General features: G+C 33.2%; 1 protein-coding gene across 1 annotated transcript; it reads left to right on the forward strand.

Moving 5' to 3' along the window:
• The first annotated feature begins 14,943 nt into the window (after positions 1-14,943).
• LOC146924435 (receptor-like protein 7) lies at positions 14,944-26,518 on the forward strand. The gene is made up of 2 exons (XM_085709468.1): positions 14,944-16,452; positions 23,477-26,518. The coding sequence occupies exons 1-2, from the start codon at positions 15,572-15,574 to the stop codon at positions 26,349-26,351; spliced, it is 3,756 nt and encodes a 1,251-aa protein (XP_085565594.1). The 5' UTR covers positions 14,944-15,571; the 3' UTR covers positions 26,352-26,518.
• Positions 26,519-27,165: the final 647 nt, after the last annotated feature.

The following is a 27,165-nucleotide window of genomic DNA, read 5'->3' on the forward strand; positions in this document are numbered from 1 at the left end:
TGTTGAACAACCAATATCCACATCGTTCACCATCTCTTCCATTTCTTCAAACCCACCACCACTCATCATGATATATATTGGCCTATTGCTTGCTGCTGGTTCCTTCAAACACACACGAGCAAAATGTGAGAAGGTAACAAGGGAATGAGTGAGTGAATTTTATTTATTTATATTATAGTATATGGTTTGTATTGGAAGACCCTAGGGAGTTTTAATTTGTGTGGTTGCGGTGGTGACAGATAAGTACAATTTCTCTAATACGTGTCAACAACTTAAAGTGCCAGTCTGCCAGATAGGGACCTTTTTTTACTCTCGATTTGCTTGCACAAAAATAAGACATTCACCTTTCAGTTCCACCACCCTTACTTACTAGTTACTACAGTATAGTTATTACACTATAGTTAATCCTCTAAAAATGTCAATATTAAAGTTTAACTTATTTTAACATGGAAAATGCTCTACCGATGTCTTTCCTGATCCACTTGCTTATTTCAGTTTTGCATTAACAAAGAGTAGAGCTGCTGATGTTAATTATGAAGGTACTTGATTCGAATGGTATCAAGCCAAGTCAAACAGAAATTTTCTCAACAGTTAAAATTGTTAGTGCTATAGTCAATTCTGGTTTTGGAGTACCTCAACTTGAGTGTAATGATTTATCATACCCTTCTGAGTTAAGAGAAATACGATTATGTCTACATAATAACGGAACATTCATGCAGCAGTGTCCATATAACGTCTTAAAGATAGGTTGTGGACTAACATTAAGTTGGCCATTACAATGAGATAAAATGATGTGGTAATGACTAATATCATTATTATTATCACATTATTATTACTATTCGATTATTATTGTCGGAATAAAAAAATAACAAAATTTCTTTGCTTTATGTCATATCATTTATTATTACTATTCTTATTATTTTTTTCTTTTTTTTTTTGGTACATTTTTATGCATGTGTTTACTTATTTTGTATGCAAATACAATGTTAGTAAACAATCTTGGAAAATTCTATGGTGAAGTCATGAGAATGACTTTTTTGGTGAAGTTAACACTATAACATCAAAAATGTAGTGAGTAACACCCCACTGTTTGTACACTGACATCAAAAGTTCAGTCCCCATAGTATCATCAATTCATCAGATTAACAAGACTACAATTAATCTAATTTTATCCTACCTTGTTTTAAGTGTAACACCCCACAAAGTGTAACACTTAAGACTATCACATAATATCATCAACTCTGGTTGCATGATAAAGATGCCAACGATAAAATAGTACCTGTAAGTCAAAGATGTTGCAAGCATTACTAGATGAATTACTATTGATCATTAATCAGTAATCAACAATTTAAACATGAATCAAACATTAAGATCAAAATTAATTTTTCCAAAAAAGTCAGTTTTCTGACTGCACCATAGAAGCTCCCAACAATCTTTCAAAAAACTGTTATTATCTATCTTATTTTTTTCTAAGTTAGTTTGTTTTACTTTTAGGAATGCACTCTTTCATTTACGTAGCACTATTTTAGGTGATTTTTTATTCTTTTTGAGTCAATAGTAGTGTAATAGCAAGATTTTTAAAGCTTCCATACCTTTGAGTATCGGTGGAACTCCACAAGACCACTCAAGTTTGTTGATGACAAACTTAAGCTTATAAAATTTTCAAATTCAAATATTGAATTTGGAAAATTACCTTGTAGCATGTTGTCAGAAACAAAAAGATATCAAAGAATTTGAGAATTCACCCATTGAGTAAAACACCAAGTTGGAATTGTTCCATTTAACATGTTATCGTCCAAAGATAGAGTATTTAATTTTGAATGTTGATTGATGTTACTGGGAATAAAGCCTACTAACTTAAATTTGTTGCATTCATAACGAGTTTCTTCCATGTGATTGGATCAAGTCTTTTGAGTGGTAGTGAAGATAATTTTTCTTATAAGATGGTTTTCTCTTGTAAGATAATTTTTCTTATAAGTGGTAGTGAAGGCTAGGTCTTTTTCAACCGTGTGTACGTAGCAGTTAGCATTCAATTTGGACATCTTTGACTTTTGCGAAAATGACATATAGAAATGCAATCAACTCAACTATGGTAGCATATTTTGAGCATTACTGAAGTTTCAAATTTAAATCAAGTAAGGGGGATTGAATAGTAGTTTTAGTTTTGAAAATCACTTCAATCAATACCATTGTTGGACATTCATGAATCATGATACATCCGATATATAATTGAGTTTTTTCTTAACAGTTATTAGTAAGTGGTAACGCCAATAAACAGAAGCAAAAAATAAATAATATAACAACTGACAATTTTTCGTTGAACAAGGGAGGGCAATTAGACCCAAGCCCAATAGGCACCCGCAAAAATAGCTACGATGGGCATGTAAATACCCGCATTAATGGGTATGGATCTTGGTTCAGGTAATTACCCGCAAATTTAAACGGGTATGGGTGCGGGTGCCGGCATTTTAGTGCCCACCTCGCCCCAAGCGCGCACATTATATATATTATACCAATGATTTTATTTAATATTAAAGTTAGTTAATTAATCCTAACTCTTTGATATTTATTGTAATATGCATTTGTTTTTATATTTTAAATGCTTTTTAAATGGCTAAAAAAATATGATGTGTAATATTTTATATGTTGATTTAAAAGATTTAAGATCATATTTTAATTATGTTGTCATATTTTTTGCTATTTATTACTCCCTCCATTTCACAATACAATTCGCTTTTGGAGAATAATTTTGTTTCACTTTACTTGTCACTTTGAAATTTCAATGCAACATTAATTATTAGTTTATCAATAACACCCTTACCTATTTATTGTAGAGAGAAATAATAGAATAAAATAATAAATGAGTAAGGGTATTATAGAAAAAACACAAAGACTTTTATAAAAAATAACAAAATTTATCTGATTTTATGGTATGTGTAAGTTTTTAAAAGCGACAAGTATTGTGAAACGGATGGAGTATCTGTTTGTTGTGAAAGTGAGGTAACGGGTGCGGGTAAGAGTACTTAGATACCCATAGGATATGGGGACGAGCATCAAACTTGTTACCCACAAGGATATAGGCTCGGGTATGGGAATTTTTTAGAAACCCGAGTATGAGGACGGGCACGATAGTACCCTGTCCAAAGGGTACCCATTGCCATCCCGAACAAGAGCCACAAAATTACATTTCCAACAAAAAGAATAAGGAGCTCCATTTTTAGACAGTTTTAATATATATGTTTGAAAAAGACCAAAATCACAGTAAACCAGAAGTTGCACAATAACGTTTCTGAAAATCATGTCAAGAGAGTTATAGCAGTGGCAGAAAGACCAACACGTAGTATATAGAAGAAAGTTTAACAAAGAATTTTACATTTGCATTAAGAGTTGAACTCAAGAGTCACAACATCCCCCAAAAGAAAAAGAAAAATCAACACCTATCTTTTTATTACCTTTGTCAAGTGTTAGTTGACATTACCACGTATCTTTCAAACCATCCTGCAAATCAACACCATGGTTGCCTTGTATAACCGCAAATCTGAAATGTTCATCTCATTAACATACTTTTATCAAAGTTCACCTTCAGACCTGATATTACTTCAAATAGAATCAGAAATGCTTTTAGTGTCCTCACATTAGCCCCAATATTATACCCAAAAAACAACTTTGCCTCTACGATAGCATTCGACCATTCGTCATCACATGCATTCCTTCACTTGCTATTAATTAATTAAAACTAAAAATGGTTTGAGCAGATCATCAACACCGAAGCTAGCCAAAAAAATTCGACGGGGCCAAATACACAGAAAAAATAAAAAATACTTTTACGAATATTATCTTGACAATTTTCGGTGTTGACAAAGTTCTCTGTGTACTTAATATAGAGAAAGAAAGTGCCAACACAAAAAAAAAATATGTATCTAAATCAAATGATAATGTGTTGTCTTTTACATTTCTATTAATAATTTTCCCAAATAAATTTATTTGGGGTAGCTAAATCAATATTATGAAAGTAGCTAAACACAAAAATACACTAATATTAAACAAATTTTTTTTTTTTAAAAAAAAAGGTAGCCAAGGCCACCCCAAGCTAACATTATGTTTTGCCCCTATGGATCACCTTGCCTCAGCCCCGTTCCAAAGAGAACTCATTTATTGGACTCCCATTTAGAAAAACGGAAGCTGTCATCGTATAAATACATTCCATAATTCATTTCCGCCATAAAAATGAAAAAATCATTTTATCTACCGTCTCCAAGTACCTCTGGTTAACAGAGTTATATGTCTTTTCAAAATCAACTTTAAAAGTAGTAACTCATTAATTTTTCACGCTTCATCAACCACCTCATTTGCAATTAAAGTGCTATTAAAGATGACTCAGACTCAGATATGACACTCCCGATGAGCTTTCGAAGATTATTAGCCAACACCTTAGCCAAAATTTTATATAACCACCCTCTATTTTAGAAATCGGTCTAAAATCATTCAATCTTTGCAGAATCTAAATCTTGGGGGATTAAGACAATAAAAGTGTTGTTCAATCCTTTTGATAATTTTCCAATTCTATGAAATTCAGTCAAGAAGCACATCACCTCAATGTTAATATCCGTCCAAAAATCCTTCATAAACCCAAAGAGTGCAACTGCATATTGTTATGAACTTTTGCCACTGCATACTGTTATTAGCCAAATAAAATAAATTTTATAACAAAGAGTGCAACTCATCGACCTGATCTTCCCCTAAATCGGTATACACCCCTTTGATGGTCGTATTTAGGCAAATGTACCAAATCATTTACCGAGTAGTAATAAAGTATAAGTAGAGTATCGTATCGACATGGATTGTCGTTCCAACTAGGAAACTCGCACTACTTATTTGGGAACAATAAACAGTAAAATAGAATAAAAGATAAAAGGGAGTTTTGCAATTTAGTCTGGTTCCTTCTTTTTTACTCCTAACCCCCTGTATTATCATCATCAACCTCATATTGGGAGGTTTGGTCTTCAAACCAGTTTTTCAGTATTTATTTTTTATACCTCTCCGAATGTTAACCTAGATACATCTGCTCAAATCAGCTTATGTATCAACAACTCTGCAAACCCATTGAAATCCGTTGCTTTAATTGATCAGTACGTAGACATTACAAATAAACACACTTTATATGTTTGGATTGAATATAATTCCAACAACAAGTATTTTGGTGTCTTTGTTAACAAAGATATTAACAAGCCTTTAAAAACAGTGTTATTTAGGACAAAGCATTTAAGTGAATATTTCACAAAACACTCCACATTGCTTCTTGGAGTTTCACTGCATTTTCCAAAAATTGTCAAAAACACAATAAAATTTACATTATTGTTGCATCATCTGTGGCTGGCTTTTTGTTGATCCTTGGATTACTTATCGTTTTTTGTCAGAGTAACACAGATGCGCAGTTTCAAGTTGGTGTTGTCAATTTTATATAACAATTGACAAGTCGCTTTCAAAGAAGTCCATGAAGCATCTACTTAGTGTTTCTTAGGTTTTTGATGCTTTCAACAAAATCATGTTTGTAGTTTTTAAAATTATGTTTAGTGATTTAGTCATTATTAACTTACTATTTGTACCACAAATCTTATTGTATCTTAATGATGTTTAATTATGATTTCCGTTTAATTATGATCTTTTTATTTTATTACAATTATGTTCTAATAAATTTTCTGTTGTATTTTGGAAAAAAATTGTTGTAAATGTATTAATAATGTTTAGGAGAGTGGATTTTGACTTAAAAGATGCTTAATAATATAAAGGTCTGCAGTATTCTAAAAAATTATGCTCGTAAGTGTTAGTTTTAGATTAATGTTAATCAAATCAATTAGCGTATGAAGAAAAGAACCAAAGGAGTTTATACATGTGTGATAGAGGTTAATTTCGCCGTAGTGTTAGTGTAACAAACATTCATGTTGTGAGCTTGTCATGTTTGTGTGGAAAGGGACCCACACATCCCTTTTGTCTTTGACTTTGATACAATTGAAATGATCTATCTTATATAGACTTATTATTACTTATGTTTTCTTTGAGGGATCTTATCGGATAAAAGAAATTTAGAGTTCAATTTAAAAGAGATAGAAATAAAATATGGGTGTTGTGGTTTTGAAATTTGCATTGTTAAATAGTTATTTTTGGTTGATGTGGTTTTGAAACTTGCAACCATACACACACTCGACCTACATATCTCTCTCCTTGAGTTTCTTATGTTGAGATTTCTTTTTAACAACATGTTTTTCTCGTACACCAACACTACTCTCATTTCACCCACCAAAATACTTCCAATTTTTTCAATCATGTTCATCCTCTTCATTGGTTTAGCACAAGCTGAAATCTCCTTAAGCTATGCAAACTTCTCTCAAATCAATAACAATGATTTTTCTTTGTTTGGTGATGCAATGTTCGTTTCTAACAACATTCAACTCACCAAGTCTGGGATCATATCTGCTGCTGCTGGACAAGATTCTTCAGATCAGTTAATCCACAATCTTGCGATAAAATCTCTCATAATCACATTTTTAACTAATTTCTCTGCAACCTTGACAAAAGCTAAAAATTCAAACTTTTCTGGAGAAAGTTTTGCCTTCTTTTTTACTCCCAACCCCCTTTATTACAAGCATCCTCCTGTTGGGAGGTTGGTCTTCCAACCAGTTTTTTATCATTTGTTTTTGATACCTCTCTAAATGTTAACCTAAATATATCTGCTCAAATCAGCTTATGTATCAACAACTCTGCAAACCCATTGAAAACCAATGATTTATTTGATGAGTACCTAGACATTAGAAATGCACACACTTTATATGTTTGGATTGAATATAATTCCAACAACAAGTATTTTGGTGTCTTTGTTAACAAAGATATTAACAAGCCTTTAAAACCAATGTTATTTAGGACAATGGATTTAAGTGAATTTTTCACAAAACACTCCACATTGTATGTATGATTTTCTGCATATTCTATTCATCATAATGAGATTTATGATATTGCTTCTTGGAGTTTCACTGCATTCTCCAAAAATTCTCAAAAACAGAATAAAATTTACATTATTGTTGCATCATCGTGGCTGACTTTTTGTTGATCCTTGGATTACTTGTCGCTTTTTGTCGGAGTAGCACATACTTGTAGTTTCAAGTTTGTGTTGTCATTTTTGTATAGTAATTGAGAAGCCGATTTCAAAGAAGTCCGTGAAGCATCAACTTAGTGTTTATTAAGTTTTTTATGCTTTCAAAAATATCATGTTTGTAGTTTTTAAAATTATGTTTAGTGATTTAGTCATTATTGACTTACTATTTGTACCACAACTCTTATTGTATCTTAATGATGTTTAATTATGACTTCTATTTAATTATGATCTTTTTCTTTTATTATAATTATGTTCTAATAAATATTCTGTTGTTTTCTGGAAAACAAAAACTGTTGTAAAAGTATTAATAATGTTTAAAAGAGTGACTTTTGAGGTAAAAGGTGCTTAATAATGTAAAGGTCTGTTGTATTCTAAAAAAATATGCTTGTAAGTGTTAGTTTTAGCTTAATGGTAATCAAATCAAATCAATTCACGTAAGAAGAAAAGAACCAATAGGATTTATACATGTGTGATAGAGGTTAATTTCGCCGTAGTGTTAGTGTAACAAACATTCATGTTGTCAGCTTGTCATGTTTGTGTGGAAAGGGACCCACACATCCCCTTTGTTTTTGACTTTGATACAACTGAAATGATCTATCTTATATAGACTTATTATTACTTATGTTTTCTTTGAGGGATCTTATCGGATAAAAGAAATTTAGAGTTCAATTTAAAAGAGATAGAAATAAAATATGGATGGTAAATCCCATCATCGAAAGGGTTTCATCATCAAATATTCAAACTTTATTGTCTTTGTATCTCTATTTGGTTTGGTATCTTTGTATCTCTGCATTTCAACTATTATGTACATAGTTGCATCACATAGTTATATGGTTCGCTTGGGTATATAATAAAGATCATAGACTATTTGGTTGTTGTGGTTTTGAAATTTGCATTGTTAAATAGTTATTTTTGGTTGCTGTGGTTTTGAAAATTGCAACCATACACACACTCGACCTACGTCTCTCTTTCATTGAGTTTCTTATGTTGAGATTTCTTTTTAACAACATGCCTTTCTCGTACACCAGCACTACTCTCATTTCACCCACCAAAATACTTCCAATTTTTTCAATCATGTTCATCCTCTTCATTGGTTTAACACAAGCTGAAATGTTCGTTTCTAAAATCAATAGCAATGATTTTTCTTTGTTTGGTGATGCAATGTTTGTTTCTAACAACGTTAAACTCACCAAGCCTGAGATCATATCTGCTGCTGCTGGACAAGATTCTTCAGACCAGTTAATCCACAATCTTGCCATAATATCTCCCATAATCACATTTTTAACTAATTTCTCTGCAACCTTGACAAAAGCTAAAAATTCAAACTTTTCTGGAGAAGGTTTTGTCTTCTTTTTTACTCCCAACCCCTTTATTATAAGCATCCTCCTGTTGGGAGGTTTGACCTTCCAACCAGCTTTTTAGCATTTGTTTTTGATACCTCTCCAAATGTTAACCTAGATATATCTGCTCAAATCAGCTTATGTATCAACAACTCTGCAAACCCATTGAAAACCAATGTTTTATTTGATGAGTACCTAGACATTACAAATGCACACACTTTATGTGTTTGGATTGAATATAATTCCAACAACAAGTATTTTGGTGTCTTTGTTAACAAAGATATTAACAAGCCTTTAAAACCAATGTTATTTAGGACAATGGATTTAAGTGAATTTTTCACAAAACACTCCACATTGTATGTATGATTTTCTGCATATTCTATTCATCATAATGAGATTTATGATATTGCTTCTTGGAGTTTCACTGCATTCTCCAAAAATTCTCAAAAACAGAATAAAATTTACATTATTGTTGCATCATCGTGGCTGATTTTTTGTTGATCCTTGGATTACTTGTCGCTTTTTGTCGGAGTAGCACATATTTGTAGTTTCAAGTTTGTGTTGTCATTTTTATATGGCAATTGACATGTCGCTTTCAAAGAAGTTCATGAAGCATCTACTTAGTGTTTCTTAGGTTTTTGATGCTGTCAAAAAAAGCATGTTTGTAGTTTTTAAAATTATGTTTAGTGATTTAGTCATTATTGACTTACTATTTGTATCACAACTCTTATTGTATCTTAATGACGTTTAATTATGATTTTTGTTTAATTATTATCTTTTTATTTTGTTACAATTATGTTCTAGTAAATTTGTGTGCACAGTGTCAATGTCAACAATATTTGATAAAACAAATAGGGTATAAAAGATGTTATAAAATTCAGACAATAAACGGATAATTGTAGGGTAATGATAATGTTATAAAGATGTTATAACATGTACATACTATTATTTAGAACCAATTAAATAATTGTAGGGTAGTGATAATGTTGCATGTGTGTTATATGGTTTTAATTTTACTTTTGTTTTACAAAATTTCATGAGTATTGATATTTGAGGCGCTGAAATTTGAATATAAAATTTTATATAAATTTGAGGCGCTGAAATTTGAATATAAAATTTTATATAAATTTGGAAATAATTTAAAACCACCTAAGAAAAACAAGTGATAATTTGGTTTAGAGAGAGAAAAAAAATTATTATTAAAATTCTATAAACTGTTTTTGATGTGGTTTTATAAGTTGTCGCATACATTTTTCAATTTTTTATGTTCAAATATAATAACTCATTTTATTTGAAGCAATTGATGTTTTGTGAAGCATACACACATGTTTCACAAATAAATGTTTTCTAAAAGTTTAATACAATGAATCTCTAATAAATATTTACACAAATAAATGTCTAATATAAAGAATATCCAATACAACAATTCTGATATGTCTTGTGAAACATACATATTTTTGTACTAACAATTAAAAGTTTTCTAAGTGTTTTAATCTAAAATTCATGTTTCTAAACATGTCAACAACATGTTTAATGTCGCAATCTTACCATCAACTTTTCCAAATATTTAGTACATATTAAAAATAATTAATAAGAAAATATTACACTAACAAAAAAATGTTACACTAATAATTCATGTTTCTCAGATTATGATATGTTTAATTTTGACTTGTATGTTTGTGTATCTTCATGAGTCCATACTTCATAGGTTAACTCTCACTAGCAGTTCAATGTGAAACATTACATGAATCATAAAGCATACAACAAGAAGCAAGAATAAAAACATAAGCATACAAGATCAAATTGAGAGTTTATATTTGAGGCGCAGTCGTCCGTATGTTTTACAAACAAACTCACTATAAATGATAGTCACTTGGGAAGAAAAAACAAACACAAAGTCATTTGATGTTCATGGATCTTTCAAAATTTTACTTGTTAATTTTTATTATTTTTTTGCAACAATATCTTTTAAATATAATTATGATGATGTCATATCTCATGAGAAACAATCATAAATATGTGGTGTGAGGGTTGTACGTGTTTGGGTGTCAAAATAAGAAACTCGTATTTTTATGGATTTTCTTTAAAGGTGTTTTCTATTGAGTTTCTTTTAATATATGGTATTTCAATTTATCCTTTTGTTGATTTAATTTAATTTTTATTTTTAAGAAATTATGATTCTTCACTCTTTGATTTAATTTTTTTTTTTGAAGAAATTATGATTCTTAAATGTAGCGAAAAGTTCATGCATGTTTTTTTCATCTTTTGTTTTTGATGAGGATGTTCTCTTCACTTTGTAAGACTAGAACGTTCTTCTTTGTGCGAGGAACGTTATAAATGAAACATTTCTCACAAAATACATTAGTAGATAACAATCTAAAACATATATAAGATGTTTCTAATCTTTAAAATATAAGGATTTTGTCTTCAACACATTAATCTACAAGTTTAAGGAGAAACATCTATGAGGGTATTGGATGCACAATTTCTCCCATTAATGGTAGTTGTAACGATGGTTTTTATAAACTTTTCATATCCAATACAAATTTAACTTCATAGCTAACACCGGAATCAAAATATCTAAACTTGGTTTGGTTCCTACCAATATGTATTCAATTACACCAACAATTGATTTTTTTTTAATGATTCTTGTGACAACAATTATTTAACTTTTAAGTGACTACAAATAGGAAGAACTTTTGCACATTTGTATAAATAGTGATAAGTTGCTTATAACATTTGAAGTTCCATGTGTTTTATATGCATATGTGATTAATGTCATTACTGTGTAAATGTTAAAAGAGAATACGAAAGAGATAATACAAAAATTAAAATGAATGTTATTGAATGAGATTTAAACCTATGAACTCAAATTATGTTTTATATTTTGAAAATAACATAGAGGTTTAGCTATCAATTATTTGTCTTTTAAAAATACCAGAGACATTTAAAAATACCATTGATGGTTATTATTGAAAAAACATTAGGATTCAAAATATAGTTTTGATTCATCTTTTTTCTTCCAAACAACTAAAAACATATTCGTACAAGATAAAAATGAGATAAATATAACATTAAAAGAGACGGTGAACAAAATTCACAATATATACATTGTGCTAATGCATTTGTATCTTTATAAATGGATGATTTTGCATAAACATATTCATGCTAATGCATTTGTATCTTTATAAATGGATGATTTTGCATAAACATATTCATACTAGGATTTGCCCCTACCGACAATCTCAAGTATTTTAACAGAAGTCGCCCTTCACTACAATTTTAAAAATGACAATCCAAAAATTCTGGCACTACATTCACCTTTGTCAAACAACTTTTAATAACATTAGCCTTTAAACTCGACGTCATCTCAAAACCCCTCAACTACGCCTTCAAAGTTCAAAGATTTTTGACTGTTGCCTTTCATATACAGAGTGTCATCCACATATTGTAAATGAAAAAAACCTTCTCATCCTCCACAAACTTAAATCTGGCAAAAAAATTTGTCGAACCGCATTTTTCATTAATCCACTAAAACCTTCCGCTACTTAGAGAAACAAAAATGGTGTCCAAGGATCACCTTGTTTTAAACCTCTTTGAATATTAATTTCCTATATTGGATTACTAGGATCGACATACTTCCTCCACAAACACAAGCCTTCATCCACACCACTCATTTCTCACACAACCCCACCCTCCTCATCGTATACTTCAAAAAGCCCCAACGTATCGAATCATATACCTTTTCAAAATCAACTTTTACAATCAAGCATTCATTGTTAGCTCTTTTTGCAAAATCAACTATCTCATTAACCACCATCACCCCATCCACCAAATTTCTATCTTTAAGAAAAACTGATTGATTTGTACAAATTATTTGATTCATAACACAAGCCAACAAAAAAATAGGTCGATAATCTTTCAACTCCATAGGTGAGCTAACTTTCTGAGATCAACGCCACAAAATACACCAACATACCTTTTAGTATGGTTTCATTCCTATGAAATTTCTCAAACATAATCCTTACCTCATTCTTTATCAAATACCAAAATTTATTCACATACCAAAATTTATTCACATAGGCAAAATTAAAACCGTCCGATTCGAGGCTCTTGTCAACATCACTCTGCTCCACCACCGTCTCAATCTCCGTAAGCAAAAACGGAGTCACCAAACCTCTATTGTCATCATCGGTCAAAATATTAAAAAGCTTAAAATGTTTATTCTTATATTTTAATACATTCGAAGATTATATAAAATGTCTATTCTTATATTTTGAAAAAAAAAAAACATTCAAAGATTTATAAAAATGGTTATTGATTTCGCTCATTCATTAAGAGATCGAGATGATCTCTACTCGTTAATCCTAATTTTCATTTTAAAAATAACTAAAATAATAATTAACGATGTCATTCTAGCTAATTCTCCAACAAGATCAAAACCAAATATCCAAAATTTAAATCGCTAGAATTTTTTTTATATGCATTTATATAAGAAAATAAACATACTGCATTTATATGCTACATATATTCATTCACATGCACTATGAAATATAACAAAAAAAACTAGTACATGCATATTCTCCATCATCGACCTAGCTAGCAAAATATTTTATATAAAACAACCTACCTATTTTAATTATATAAGTTTTATATCCTATTTCTAGGCTGGAAAAGAGTGAAGAGTTCCTCAAGATCAATATGAGATGGGTAAAAGTAGCCATGTTTGGAAGCTTCTCTTTTCCTTCCTCCAAATGAAAATGGTTTCTTCTTCTTAGGTGGAGGAGGAGGCACCAATGGAGTATGTATCTGACACTCCCACCTCTTTGGTGTTGAACAACCATCCACAATGTCATTCATCATCTCATCTTCCATTTCTTCAAACCCATCACCACCCCTCATCTTGTTCTTGGCCAATTGCTTGCTAGCTGGTTCCTTCACACATGAGCAAAGTGTAAGAAGGTAACTAGTGAATGATTTATGATTTATATATACTTAATTACTTATATACTTATATTATTATATAGCATATGGTTTGTACTTGAAGTGTTAATTTGTGGTTGTAGTGGTGACAGATAAATACATATTCTCTAATACGTGGCAACAACTTAAAGTGCCACACAAGGACTGTTTTTTACTTTCAATTTGCATGCACAGATAAGACCTTCATTCACCTTCCACCACCCTTAATAAAGTTAAGGAGATACTACTACAATATAGTTTTTTTTTCCTTCCGATAAATAGTAATTTTGATCCGTCGGCATGTGAAACATTTTCATTATAATCTTTAAATGTATCAAGATATACATCTCAAAAAGTGATTTGTTTGTGATTTTATTAAAAAAAATACTGTCAAGTATTTTAATTGTTAGATTAACACATTTTTAACGTAGAAAAATTGGAGAATTTGAATTTAAATTCCGACTCATACAAATAAAATGACGTCTCTAATGACTATTAACTAAGCTAATTAAACTTACATAAGTGCAATTTTATAGAATTTTATAGATAATTAGATATCATCTGTGTGCAGCTACATAAACTTATCCTTTGAGTTGGATAGAATTTTTATAGATGGCAAAGTTATTCCTCAAGAAATTTAGCTTTGTTGCATTTAATTATCAATACGTTTAAAAATTAAAAGGCTAAATAACATTTTTGGTTTCTAGGTTAATTTTAGATTTTTTTTTTGAAGGAAAGGTTAATTTTAGATTTTGTTTTGGTCTTTTAAATCTATTTTGTATAATTTTGATCCTTTAAATTATAAAAAGATATACAATTTGGTCCTTAAGTTTTTTGGTAAGTTAAAAATGTTTAACACTTAGCACTTAAATGGAAGGTCGTAAAAAGGACTATGTGATTTTGAAGTGAGAGTTGAACCCATGTCTTTTTCCTCACTCTAGTTTCGTTCTTGCCGTTTGCCGCAACTCAACAATAACGAGGTATTTATTTCTCATTCCTCGATTGAAGAATTTCATTTTCTATTTTCCCCTAAATTATTACAAATTGTAGACTCAAATGCTGGTTTACTCTACTTTCTAGGTTTTTCCCCAAATTGTAGATTCTTGTTCCATTTTTTGTGAGTTCTAACTCTAACTCTAATTTAATTCCATTCTCATGTGTTCTAGATTTGAAGATCATGTAATCTCACACTATTTTAAGTCAAGACCTGTTTTTTCAACTCTCATTTCTAAAGGGTATCTCATCGTGGAATTTGGATATCTTTGAGTAAGAGAAAGAAAAAATAAATTATTTTCCAGAGGAGGTAATTGAACATGTTTTTGATTATGTGGTGTCACATAGTCACAGAAACACTTTGTCTTTAGTATGCAAAAGTTGGTATAAAATTGAGAGATTTACAAGGCAAAGAGTATTCATAAGGAATTGTTACTCTGTTAGTCCTAAGAGGTTGGTCGAAAGGTTTCATAATCTCAAATCTCTAACTTTGAAGGGAAAACCTCATTTTAATCACTTCGCTTTGGTTCCTCGTGATTGGGGTGCTTTTGTTTATCCATGGATTCAAGCATTGGCCAATAGTTGGATTGGAGGAGCTTAGGTTAAAGAGAATGGTGGTCTCGGATGAGAGCCTCGAGCTACTTTCTCGCTCTTTCGTGAATTTTAAGTCTTTAGTTCTTGTTACATGTGAAGGGTTCACCACCGATGGCCTTGCTGTTGTAGCTGCAAATTGCAGGTCTCTTAGAGAGATAGAGCTGCAAGAGAATGAAGTCGATGATCACAGCGGACTGTGGTTAAGTTGCTTTCCTGAAAGCTGTACATCACTTGTGTCTCTTAATTTTGCTTGTCTTAAAAGGAGAGATTGATTGGGGGAACACTTGAGAGACTTGTGGCAAGATCTCCTAACCTCAAGAGTCTAAGGTTAAACCGTTGTTCTATGCCTGTTGACGCACTTCCACGGATATTAATGCGAGCGCCTCAATTAGTGGATTTTGGTATTGGGTCATTTTCTCACTATTTCACTTCAGATGATACGTATCAAATGCTTAAGACTGCCATTCTTAAGTGCAAGTCAATAAGAAGTTTGTAAGGGTTTTTGGATGTGCCTCCTTTTAGCCTTGCGTTTATGCATAGAATTTGCTGGAACTTAACATCCTTGAACTTGAGCTATGTAGCCGGCATTCAGGGTAGAGAGCTGATACGAATTATCTACGCATGCGGTAAGCTACAATGCTTATGGATAATGGATTGCATTGGAGACAAAGGGTTACATGTTGTGGCTAGAGCATGTAGAGATTTGCAAGAATTAAGGGTTTTTCCATCAGCTCCATTCGGAAATCAAGCAGCTGTTACAGAAAAAGGGCTCGTATTTATATCAACGAGATGTCGTAAGCTTCACACATTACACTACTTCTGCCACCAGATGACAAATGCTGCTCTCATGACAGTAGCCAGGAACTGCCCAAATTTTACCTGGTTCAGGTTATGTATCCCAGATGCAACAAAACCTAACCCCGATACAATGCAGCCACTGGATGAAGGTTTCAGAGCAATCGTGCAGTCATGCAAACAACTGAGGCGGCTATCACTCGCAGGTAAGTTGACCGACCAGGTCTTCCTTTACATTGGAATGTATGCCGAGCAGGTTGAAATGTTGTCTATTGCATTTGCTGGTGAGAGTGACAAGGGAATGCTCTATGTATTGAATGGATGCAAAAAGCTTCGTAAGCTCAAGATAAGAGACTGTCCTTTTGGCGACACAGCACTTCTGACCAACATAGGGAAGTATGAAACAATGCAATCCCTTTGGATGTCGTCGTGCGAGGTGACTGTAGGAGCATGCAAGACATTGGCTAAGAAGATGCCGATGTTAAATGTGGAGATCTTCAATGAAAGTGAACAAGCAGATTGTTATAAGGAAGATGATGGGCAGAGAGTAGAGAAGATGTATTTGTATCGTACAGTGGCTGGAAAAAGGGAGGATGCACCAGAATATGTAAGGACTCTGTAGGTGCCTTTAGGTTCGGTTTAATTGTTCTTGTTATTTAGTTGTTTGTACTTTGTTTAGGCTGACTGTTTTAACACAAATTTAGTCCCTCTGGATATGTAGTGGTTTGTTGTTTCCATGCCCTTTGCCAGTTTTAACTTTTAATATATAACATTAGATACCACTTCTCCTCATTAAAAATGTTTTTTTGGACAGATTCATTAAAAAACCTGAATATTAAAGAATTGAGAAGACAATAAAATATAAGTAAAGATGTAGTATGTCAAAAAACATAGATGATTAAATTAATGATAGGATTGATAAAGATTATATACTGCATGTGATGTGAGTACCAATTTGGGATAAGTTCATCTTGTAATCATCCAAGATCAAATTTTTCTCCCATGCCTTCTTCTTTTAATACTAAACACAAAAGAGATTTACTTTTCCCAACCTGTGGGTTTCCTCATGCGCCCTATTTTTTTTTCCATTTTTACCCCTGGTCCGGAATTCGTTTTCCGGAATGAATTGTTAACGTTTTTCAGATTTATCTGGATTACACATTCCGGAATGATCTTTTTCCAGAACTTTTTCAATTTTAAGCTTTGAAATTCGTAAAATAAATGCAAATAAACATAAAACAGAAATAAAAAGACAAAAATATAAAAACAACTCATTTTATTGATATTTGAATAATACATTACATTAATGTTGAAGCTTTTTAAGCTTTTTACATAAGAACCTAAAACTATTTCTAATCTTATTACATAAAAACCTAAAACTATTTCTAGGGGGGTAAGCTATACCAGTGGCTCCTGTTGATAGGACATAGCAGTAGCTTCACTGTTGGAGGGGAGACAGAGGAGGAGGAAAGAGGAGGGCGGGAAGAAGAAACCAATGCCCTTGAGCCCTATTGACCGTTCATACAATCCCTGAAAATTTCCAAAGAGACATGTTTCTATGAAAGGCAAACGATGGAAAATCATGGTTGTAGAAGGAAGAGGAGGAGAGGGTTGTAGAAGGAAGAGGAGGAGAGGGTGGGAGAGAATGGTGTGGTTTTGGAAGGCTATTTATAGGGAGGGTGGGTCAAAACCGGTTGGGGCCTTAAATGTAGTCAAAAAACATGGTAAAACACGTTTTCTTGACTTGACCCAAGACCAAAACAATTGACAAACGTGTTCTGTGTGGTGCAGACCACCGACCAAATGATTCTGATGCAGTCCGAATTTTATAATCTGGATTACACATGCATTCCGGATTATATAATCCGGAAAAATACGATTCTGGTTGAAACAAATGAAACTTGGTGCTTTCTGTAGGGTGAATGGTGGTTCGAATTTTATAATCCGGACAGCTCAGCATATGATTCTTTTGTATGGACCACATCGCACCAAGAGTTTATGTGGTCCACAACATCCAAGAACCTCTATAAATACACCCTCTCCGGTTTTCAGCTTCAATACCAGCAAAACACACAAACACACCAAAGAAAACCTTGAAATTTTTTATCATTTAGCTGAAGATCTTTCTCACGCAGTCGCAAATAGATAGCTCTGTATTTGACCATGTCCGCGTGATGAAGATCCTCCGCATGCTAGCAAAAATATACAGATACAAAGAGATTGCTTTATATTTGACTCCAAAAGAAGAGGTTCTTATGAACTGGATCATGTCGGCCTGCCGATCGTAACATGTCAGTTGGCAGGCCGGCAGGATCGAGTTCAAAAGCTCCTCTTCGAACACCTTCCCAAAAGATTCATCATTTATGCTATTATAGTTTTTTAAAACTGTTTATTCGTCTTATGTTGCTTCTATTTATGTTATGTACCTTTGATCGATTTTTTTCCGAGGCATTCGCAACAAAAACGATTCAAATAAAGGGTCTGTGTACTTCGAATTTTACAATCCGGACCACCTTCATGCATTCCAGATTATAAAATATGAAAACCCTCAGTAATGGTATTTTTCCAGAACTTTTTCGATTTCAAGCTTTGAAATTCGTAAAATAAATGCAAATAAACATATAAACCAGAAATAAAAAGACAAAAAAATAAAAAAACAACTCATTTTATTAACATATGAACAATACATTACAATAATGTTGAAGCTTTTTAAGCTTATTACATAAGAACCTAAATCTAATTCTAATATCCTAAGAGCCTAAACACTGGTATATGATAGGACATACTAGTAGCTTTCCTGTTGGAGGGCAACCAGGGGAGGGGGGAAGAGGAGGGGGGAAGAAGAGAACAATGTCCCTGAGGGAGGTAGGGGGTGCTCAAACTTACGCCCAGACAGGCCAAGCTAAAAACCACACTGATCCACATGACCCCCAGATGAACCGCACTTCTTTGCAGTGCAGTTCCATCCTCATTGACTGTTCATACAAACCCTGAAAGTTTTCAAAGAGGCCCTTATCTATGAAAGGCCAACGATGGAAAACCATGGTTGTAGAAGGAAGAAGAGGAGGAGAGGGTGGGAGAGGATGGTGTGAGAAATGGTGGGGTTTGGAAGACTTTTTATAGGGAGGGTGAGTCAAAAAATGGTTGGGAGGCCATAAATGCAGTCAAAAAACGTGGTAAAACACGTTTTGTTGACTTGACCACCGACAAAAACATGTGGGGCAAACCACCGGCCATGACACTGATACATTCCGGAAAATACAATCCGGAATACACCTTTGTTTTCCGGAATATATTTTCCGGATTAATACGATACTGGGGAAAAGCTTCAGCATTGGATTCTTTTGTGTGGAGACATTAATGCAATTTTGGACGGTTACAACCACTAACACGTTTTCATTGACTGTATAAATGACCTATGACTTGTTTTAGGCTATAAATAGGCTTCTATCATCAACAAATACCTTCATTCTTCACTTCACCTCTTTTCTTCCATTTTCTTCAATTTTTTTTAGTTTTTTAGGGGTGTCGGTGGTGTCATGGTCATTGTGTGGGGTTCATATAACGTTCAACAGAGACCCTTGACATCAAAGAAAGACACAAAAAAAGCACATAACAATATGGTCCGGAGTTCGTTTTCGGGAAATCACCAACAATCTGGTCCGGATTTTATAATCCGGACCAGGGGTATTTTTGGAAATTTTGCAGGGCGAACGAGAAGGCAGCAGGGTGGGAAAAGTAATACTCAACATAAAATGACAATAATAAAAGCCCTGCAAGTACCCCAACAGATAATCAAATAACCAACTTTCTGAGGGAGTAAGAAAATCAAACCTACTTTGCTGCAAGGGAAAATGAAAACTTCATGATAATGTTTTTTTAGATTGAAAAATAATAAAATTTTATGTAAATTAACATGGAAAATATGGTTAGAATATATACCTCGGGTGAAGGGGAGAATAACTTCCATTTTATTTTGATCTGCAAAGTGAAAGGATTGCAGGTATTTCTAACCTCACAGTAAGCAGAAACAATTTGGAAAGAAGCAGCTACATTCAATACAACAAGCATAAATCATGATGCTCATATCCAAAAGATTGCACTCTTGCTTGCAGAGAGAGAAATTATCAATAGTGCCTTGTTACCGCGTTGGGGACTCGGCGTCTGTATGGCGAGGTGATGATTCAGTGTTGGCTTTGTTTGGCATTATTTTTGCCGGGGGTGTTCTTGCGTAGTGTTCTTTTGTTTCGCCGTCATGCACGTAACACAAAGTTAAGATCCTCTTTATTTCTCAAATGAAAATTATCACTAGGTGGTTAAGCACGTGTTTGGTTGATGAAAATAATCTCTAACCTCCTCAATGTTGTCATCATTACCAATTATCAGTGCTGCTACTTCGTCAGTAGTAGGCAAATTGTGCATTCTTGCATCCTTTGACAGATTTCGTAGCAACTTTAATCGAAAATTTGATGATGGTTGTTGAGTAACCAAACCCTTACGTGCCTAAAAGACTTGGCCAAAGGGTTGTCTTCATCAATCATTTTTGTGAGATCTTCAACCAAAGAACCGTCGAAGCAAAACAATCCCTTTTGTGATCTAAAAAATATACATAAATAAAGTTTATTATACTATAGAATATGTTATAACGAACCTAGCCAGTACTATGAGTTTTCAATTGGTCTTTTAATACCTTAAATGTCCAACTCCGTTTTCCAAATCATTATTAGTATCGTATATATACAATCAGGCAAACTTTGGCCTCGATCTAGATTCTGGGAACAAACCACCAAAGCGATGATAATTTTGGCCACTTAGAATGAACGTTGGTGCCAAGATTACAATTTCAAAGTGCATCAATAAAATCACATAGTACATATTTGTGACACTTCGCCTAATTCTTAGCCTTGTACTTCTTGTAAAGGTGACATACATGCATATGTAAATCAGGGTGACATAGAAAGGGAGAAGTTAGCGTATAATCATTATTTTAGTATTTCGCTCTCAATATACAAGGGCGACCTGTATGAAAATCGTAGGGTTTCACTCTTCGTACATACTTCAATAAGTCTGAAAAGTTATAGTCATCGCCCAAATTGCCAAGGCAACATGCATGTTATGAAAATATCGCTTGTTTATGATATCATGCTAGTTATGGAATGTCAACAACGTTCATAACTCGCCTAGAGCGAAATAAGTAAAGAAATACACATTTAAAATCATGTTTTTGGGGGATTGTCACAATCATAATAAGTTCGCCTCAATAATAGCATAAAACTTGTCAAACACTTCACCCTTTTCACGCCTCGTGCTTGGGGGGATGTGAGCCTCTATTAGAAATAGTTTTGTACTGATCATCTAGAGCTAAAGATATAAAGCACTTCGCCTAAGTTTTAGTCTCGTGTTTGGGGGGCTTTGGACCATTTTATGATATATAGCTCTATACCCCGTCCTAAATAAGGGAAATACTTGATGCATTGGATAAATCATGTGCCCTGCAGCTGGGCGAGAACAAGAAAGAAAGCATAGCTGAAGGGCGGTTTGACGAAGTTGGAGGGCGAGGTAACCGCAAGGCGGTTCCCACCCAGGAACACGAAAGGATAAAAGGACTAAGCGAAGACAGATTAGATGAGGATTTTCACAAAACAAAAAAACGTCACCATCCTTACCAAAACAAAACTGGCAGGAACGATTGTACTTCTTGCAAGTACATAATGACTTCAATTACTTTATTCAAACAATTAATTTTAAAAATAAAGAGAATTCAAATGAAGTTTTTAATTCTATGGAATTTCAAATTCCCTTGAATTTTAAAAATGATATTTTGAGGCAATGTAATTTTTTGAGTAAATACAAATGCTTCTACCTAATTTTCATTGTTTGTATGATTAACTTGGTGAACTTTTAAAATGATAAATTTTTATGAAATATTTTTTCAAGTTAAATTTAGATAATTTCAAATGACAAGTAAAACCTAAGAATTTCAAATTTCTCTCTTCTTTTAGTTTTTTTTTCTTTCAAATTTTGCAAGTTGTTTCCCATTTTTTCATATTGAACCCTATAATTTTCAAAAAAAAATTGGCAATTGACCCCTAAAAGCTGCATAATTTACAAATTGGTACCCTTGTTTCAATTTAAAAATTTGACCAACATTTTTTAAAATCTTATAAAGTAGCCCAAAAATGTTCATAATGAATTTTTTTTATTATTCTATCTAAAACAAAAACATTTAAAAATAAAATCAAATCCAGTTAAATTTTCTAAATTGTCTAAAATTATAAATTCTTTGAAATTTTCCATGACCTTATTCAATCACACTCTAAGATAATTTAGAATTTTTGTCAATTTAAAAGCTCTAATTTAATTGATATTATTAAAGATGAAATTAACATTTTTCATAAATTAATGTTAAAATAGGTCTCAATATTTTTTTTCGAAGCCTCATTTGAATATATTTAAGCCAAAGTTTTTGATGAATTTTTTCACCAAGCAAGTAAGTGAGAATGTGAGATGGCCCCTGTCCTGGTCGGTATCAAAAACGTGTAACATGTCTATTAAAACGTGTAAAACCTTTGTGAACGTGTAAAACCATTGTGATTACGGTACAATTTAGGAAGTCACAAGTCTCCGATTCATTGTGATTACTACTTAACGAATAATTCTTGTCGTGAATAAATTAGCTGCAACCTCAAATTACGATTCCAGCTTCAGTGCTGGTGTGCTACACATTTCAAAAGTCTTGGTCTTCCTATTTAATTCAATGCATGTTTTTATTTTCTTTCGGTCCCTACCTATCTTAAATTTTTTAATTAAGTAGTTTAGTGATTAAAATTTACATCTTAAAGTTAATAAGCAAGGAATCTGAATTTTAAATTCTAACCATTACATACTACAATATCTCTGTCAACTGAGACAGACACATACCGACTCATTGAAACACCGCACCTTTCGATATATGCTAATGAATTAATGTTATCGTCAATTATCATTATTACTAAAATTGCAACCAAAAAAGATCTTTTTCCTGGAGTGCTCCATACGGTTGAAGAAAAGCATCCCCTGGCTACGACTCCCTTCGGTCTCAAATGTAAGAAACTTTTCACTTTTTAGATTCATTCAATAAATGATTTATGTGGTCCACATACATCATTTATTGAAGGCTAATGTTAACTTGTGCCCTCAAAACACATGTTAAGATACTCATTATAGAAATACACATATAAAAAGGTGTGCATTCAACTTCTTAAAAGTTGTTATATTGTGTTTTCCAATGCAAAATTGCTTTATTTAGGTTGCTTAACATGTGCCCTAAGTGCACAAGTTAACATGACCCATTATTGAATGAATTAAAAAGTGAAAAATTTCTTAAGACAGGAGGGAATACAAAACAAGAGCACGCCAAGACTCAATTTGAAAACAACTCTAATAAGACAAACTTATTCGGTTCTCGCCCATCTTATCTTGTATAAATAAAAAGAAGCCAATCAATTTGCATATACAAGAAATAATATTGAGAAGAGTGTAAGTTTCTCTAAATGGGATCCTTTTTTATTCAATTGCCTTATTTTACCTTTCACTTTTTCTTCTTGTTGTTGCTTACTCATTTTACTTCCCATACTTTCTCATTATGCAACTTTCACGACAGTTCTGCCTTGTTACAATTCAAAAACTCATTTTCTGCCAACACTTCATCTAAACCGGACGATCCGGACTTTGGTTGTTCTTCTTTTTCTTTCAAGACAGAATCTTGGAAAAACAGTACAGATTGTTGCAATTGGGATGGTGTCACGTGCGATACTGTGTCAGGTCACGTGATAGGTCTGGACCTCAGTTGCAACAATCTGAAAGGTGAATTACATCCCAATAGCACTATCTTCCAGCTTAGACACCTTCAACAACTCAACTTGGCTTTTAATAATTTTTCTGGGTCTTCAATTCCTATTGGTATTGGAGATTTAGTGAAACTCACGCATCTAAATCTATCATACTGTTACCTCAGTGGTAATATTCCCTTCACAATCTCTCATTTCTCAAAATTAGTATCACTTGATCTTAGCAGTTATGGGGACGTGGGATTGAAACTCAATCCATCCACATGGAAGAAACTCATTCATAATGCTACTAATTTAAGGGAGCTTTATTTGGATAGTGTGGATATGTCTTCCATTAGAGAGAGCTCTTTGTCTATGCTAAAGAATTTGTCATCCTCTTTGGTTTCTCTTAGTCTATCAGAAACTGAGTTGCAAGGAAATTTGTCCAGTGACATCCTCTCTTTACCTAATCTTCAAAAACTACATTTGTCATCCAATTATGACCTTAGTGGTCAACTTCCAAAGTCCAACTGGAGCACTCCTCTAAGCTACTTGGACCTCTCTCACACTGCTTTCTCAGGTGAAATTCCCTATTCCATAGGTCAATTGAAGTCTCTTACTCAATTATTCCTTTCAGACTGCAATTTTGATGGGAAGGTTCCTCTATCTTTGTGGAACCTCACTCAACTAACATATTTAGACCTCGCAGGAAATAACTTTAGTGGTAGCATCCCAAATGTTTATGGAAATTTAAACAAATTGGAATATTTAGCACTGTTCTCTAACAACCTAACAGGCCAAGTTCCATCATCACTTTTTCATCTACCTCAGCTTTCTTTTTTAGATTTAGCAGATAACAAACTAGTTGGCCCAATTCCAATTGAAATCACAAAACGTTCAAAATTGAGCTCTGTGGGTTTGGGTCATAACATGTTAAATGGAACAATTCCACATTGGTGTTATTCTTTGCCTTCCTTGTTAGAGCTGTACCTCAGCAACAACAATCTCACAGGGTTCATTGGTGAGTTTTCAACTTATTCTTTGCAATATTTGGATCTCTCTAATAACAACCTACAAGGTCATTTTCCAAATTCAATATTTCAACTCCAAAATCTTACTCACTTAGTTTTGTCATCAACAAACTTAAGTGGTGTTGTGGATTTTCACCAATTTTCAAAATTAAGCAAAATACGTTATCTCCATCTTTCCCACAATAGTTTTCTTTCTATCAACATTGATAGCAGTGCTGACTCCATCTTACCCAACCTTGTGTGGTTATATTTATCTTCTGCTAATATTAATAGTTTTCCTAAATTCCTAGCACGACTGACAAATATGCGAACATTAGATCTCTCTAATAACAACATTCATGGGAAAATTCCTAAATGGTTTCATAAGCTCTTAAACTCATGGAAGGACATTATACACATTGACCTCAGTTTCAACAAGTTACAAGGTGATCTTCCAATTCCACCGTATGGCATTTACTACTTTTTACTCTCAAATAACAACTTCACAGGAGATATTTCTTCAACATTCTGCAATGCAAGTTCCCTTTATATTCTCAATTTGGCTCACAACAATTTGACAGGTATGATTCCACAATGCCTGGGAACATTAACTTCTCTTTATGTATTGGATATGCAAATGAACAACCTCTATGGAAGCATGCCTAGAACCTTTTCCAAAGGAAATGCATTTGCGACCATAAAGTTGAATGGCAACAAATTGGAAGGACCATTACCACAATCTTTGGCTCACTGTTCAAATCTTGAAGTATTGGACCTTGGTGACAACAGCATAGAGGATACATTTCCCAATTGGCTGGAAACTCTACCAGAGTTACAGGTGCTAAGTTTACGATCAAATAATCTTCATGGTGCAATCACTTGTTCTAGCACCAAGCATTCATTTCCTAAGTTGAGAATTTTTGATGTCTCTAACAACAATTTTAGTGGCACCTTGCCAACATCATGCATCAAGAACTTTCAAGGAATGATGAACGTGAATGACAGCCAAATTGGTTTGAAATACATGGGTACAGCCAATTACTACAATGATTCTGTAGTGGTCATAATGAAAGGTTTTTCTATGGAGCTAACAAAGATATTGACTACTTTCACAACTATTGATTTATCAAATAACATGTTTGAAGGAGAAATTCCTCAAGTCATTGGAGAATTAAATTCTCTCAAAGGCCTTAACCTTTCAAACAATGGAATCACGGGTACCATTCCACAATCTTTGAGTCATTTGAGAAATTTGGAGTGGTTGGACCTCTCATGCAACCAATTGAAGGGTGAGATTCCTGAGGCTTTGACAAATTTGAATTTCCTCTCTGTCTTAAACCTTTCACAAAACCACCTTGAAGGAATCATACCTAAAGGTCAACAGTTTGATACATTTGGAGATGATTCCTATGAAGGGAATACAATGTTATGTGGATTCCCATTGTCTAAATCATGCAAAAATGAGGAAGATCTGCCACCACATTCAACATTTGAAGATGAAGAAGAATCAGGATTTGGCTGGAAAGCGGTAGCAATCGGATATGCATGTGGGATAATAGTTGGTTTGCTATTGGGATATAATGTATTCTTCTTCACTGGAAAACCCCAATGCCTTGCAAGACATGTTGAACATATGTTTAACATAAGATTGAAAAGAACAAACAACAGAGCCAGCGCGAATCGCAGAAGAATGAATTAATTGGATGAGGGTCTTTTCAAATATGGAGATACAACTATATTGTAATTAATCAGAATTTCCCAGTTTAAGGGATGTAGTATCATATTTATCTTTTAATACCCATGTGTTATATATTGTAAGTTGTTGAACAAATAAGAAATTTATAGTGATCAATTGCTTTTTTGTTACTTTCAAGATTTTTTTATTGAATAAATGATCAAGACTTAATTGCTTCAACTTTTGAATTTTTTTTTTATCTCAATGTCTCCTGGTTGGTAGGTAGCCCACATTTGGGTAAATCTAGTATATGTTGCATACTGCTGAATCAAACATCACCCCCAAAAACTGCATAACATACATTATGTGCACAAAAAATAACACACCCTTCAGACTTCACACTAGAACACCATCTGACATGAAACCAGGCACCGAGACACAACCAACCATAAAATAACAACTCTGCTATAAAGAAAGCAATTCAGCAATGTCATGCTCAAAACAGCAGGCACAAAACCATGAGTTTGAACCAGGCTATCAAAGAATCAGACCTAGCAGCCAATGAAAAAAGTATTAGCATTCCTTCTTCAAAATGTCCCTGCAATGTATCAGCCTCCTCTCCATGCATGCTTCAAAAAGTATTTAGTTTCCTTCTCTGTGCGTATGTACAAATGACATCTTTTTTAGCACCATCATTAGGTTACTTACCTTAGTAGAATAAAAGCGGAGATTCCACGGACAATCTTGTTTGTTCTGAATCCACAAAAGTGTATTTTTGGTGTCCGATTCTGCTATAATCTCATCATCGTTTAACCAGATTTTCTCGAATGATAAGCGG

Source organism: Medicago sativa, chromosome 5 (genome assembly GCF_051527215.1).
Source record: "Medicago sativa cultivar Bolivia chromosome 5, Bolivia_mono, whole genome shotgun sequence".
Lineage (NCBI taxonomy): Eukaryota > Viridiplantae > Streptophyta > Magnoliopsida > Fabales > Fabaceae > Medicago > Medicago sativa.

Excerpts from the sequence above, each read along its gene's own strand:
- LOC146924435 (XM_085709468.1), top strand. The coding sequence starts at position 15,572 with ATGCATAGAATTTGCTGGAACTTAACATCCTTGAACTTGAGCTATGTA. Across the intron at positions 16,453-23,476 it reads CCAGAATATGTAAGGACTCT|TTCTGCCTTGTTACAATTCA; the intron begins GTAGGTGCCTTT and ends CTTTCACGACAG.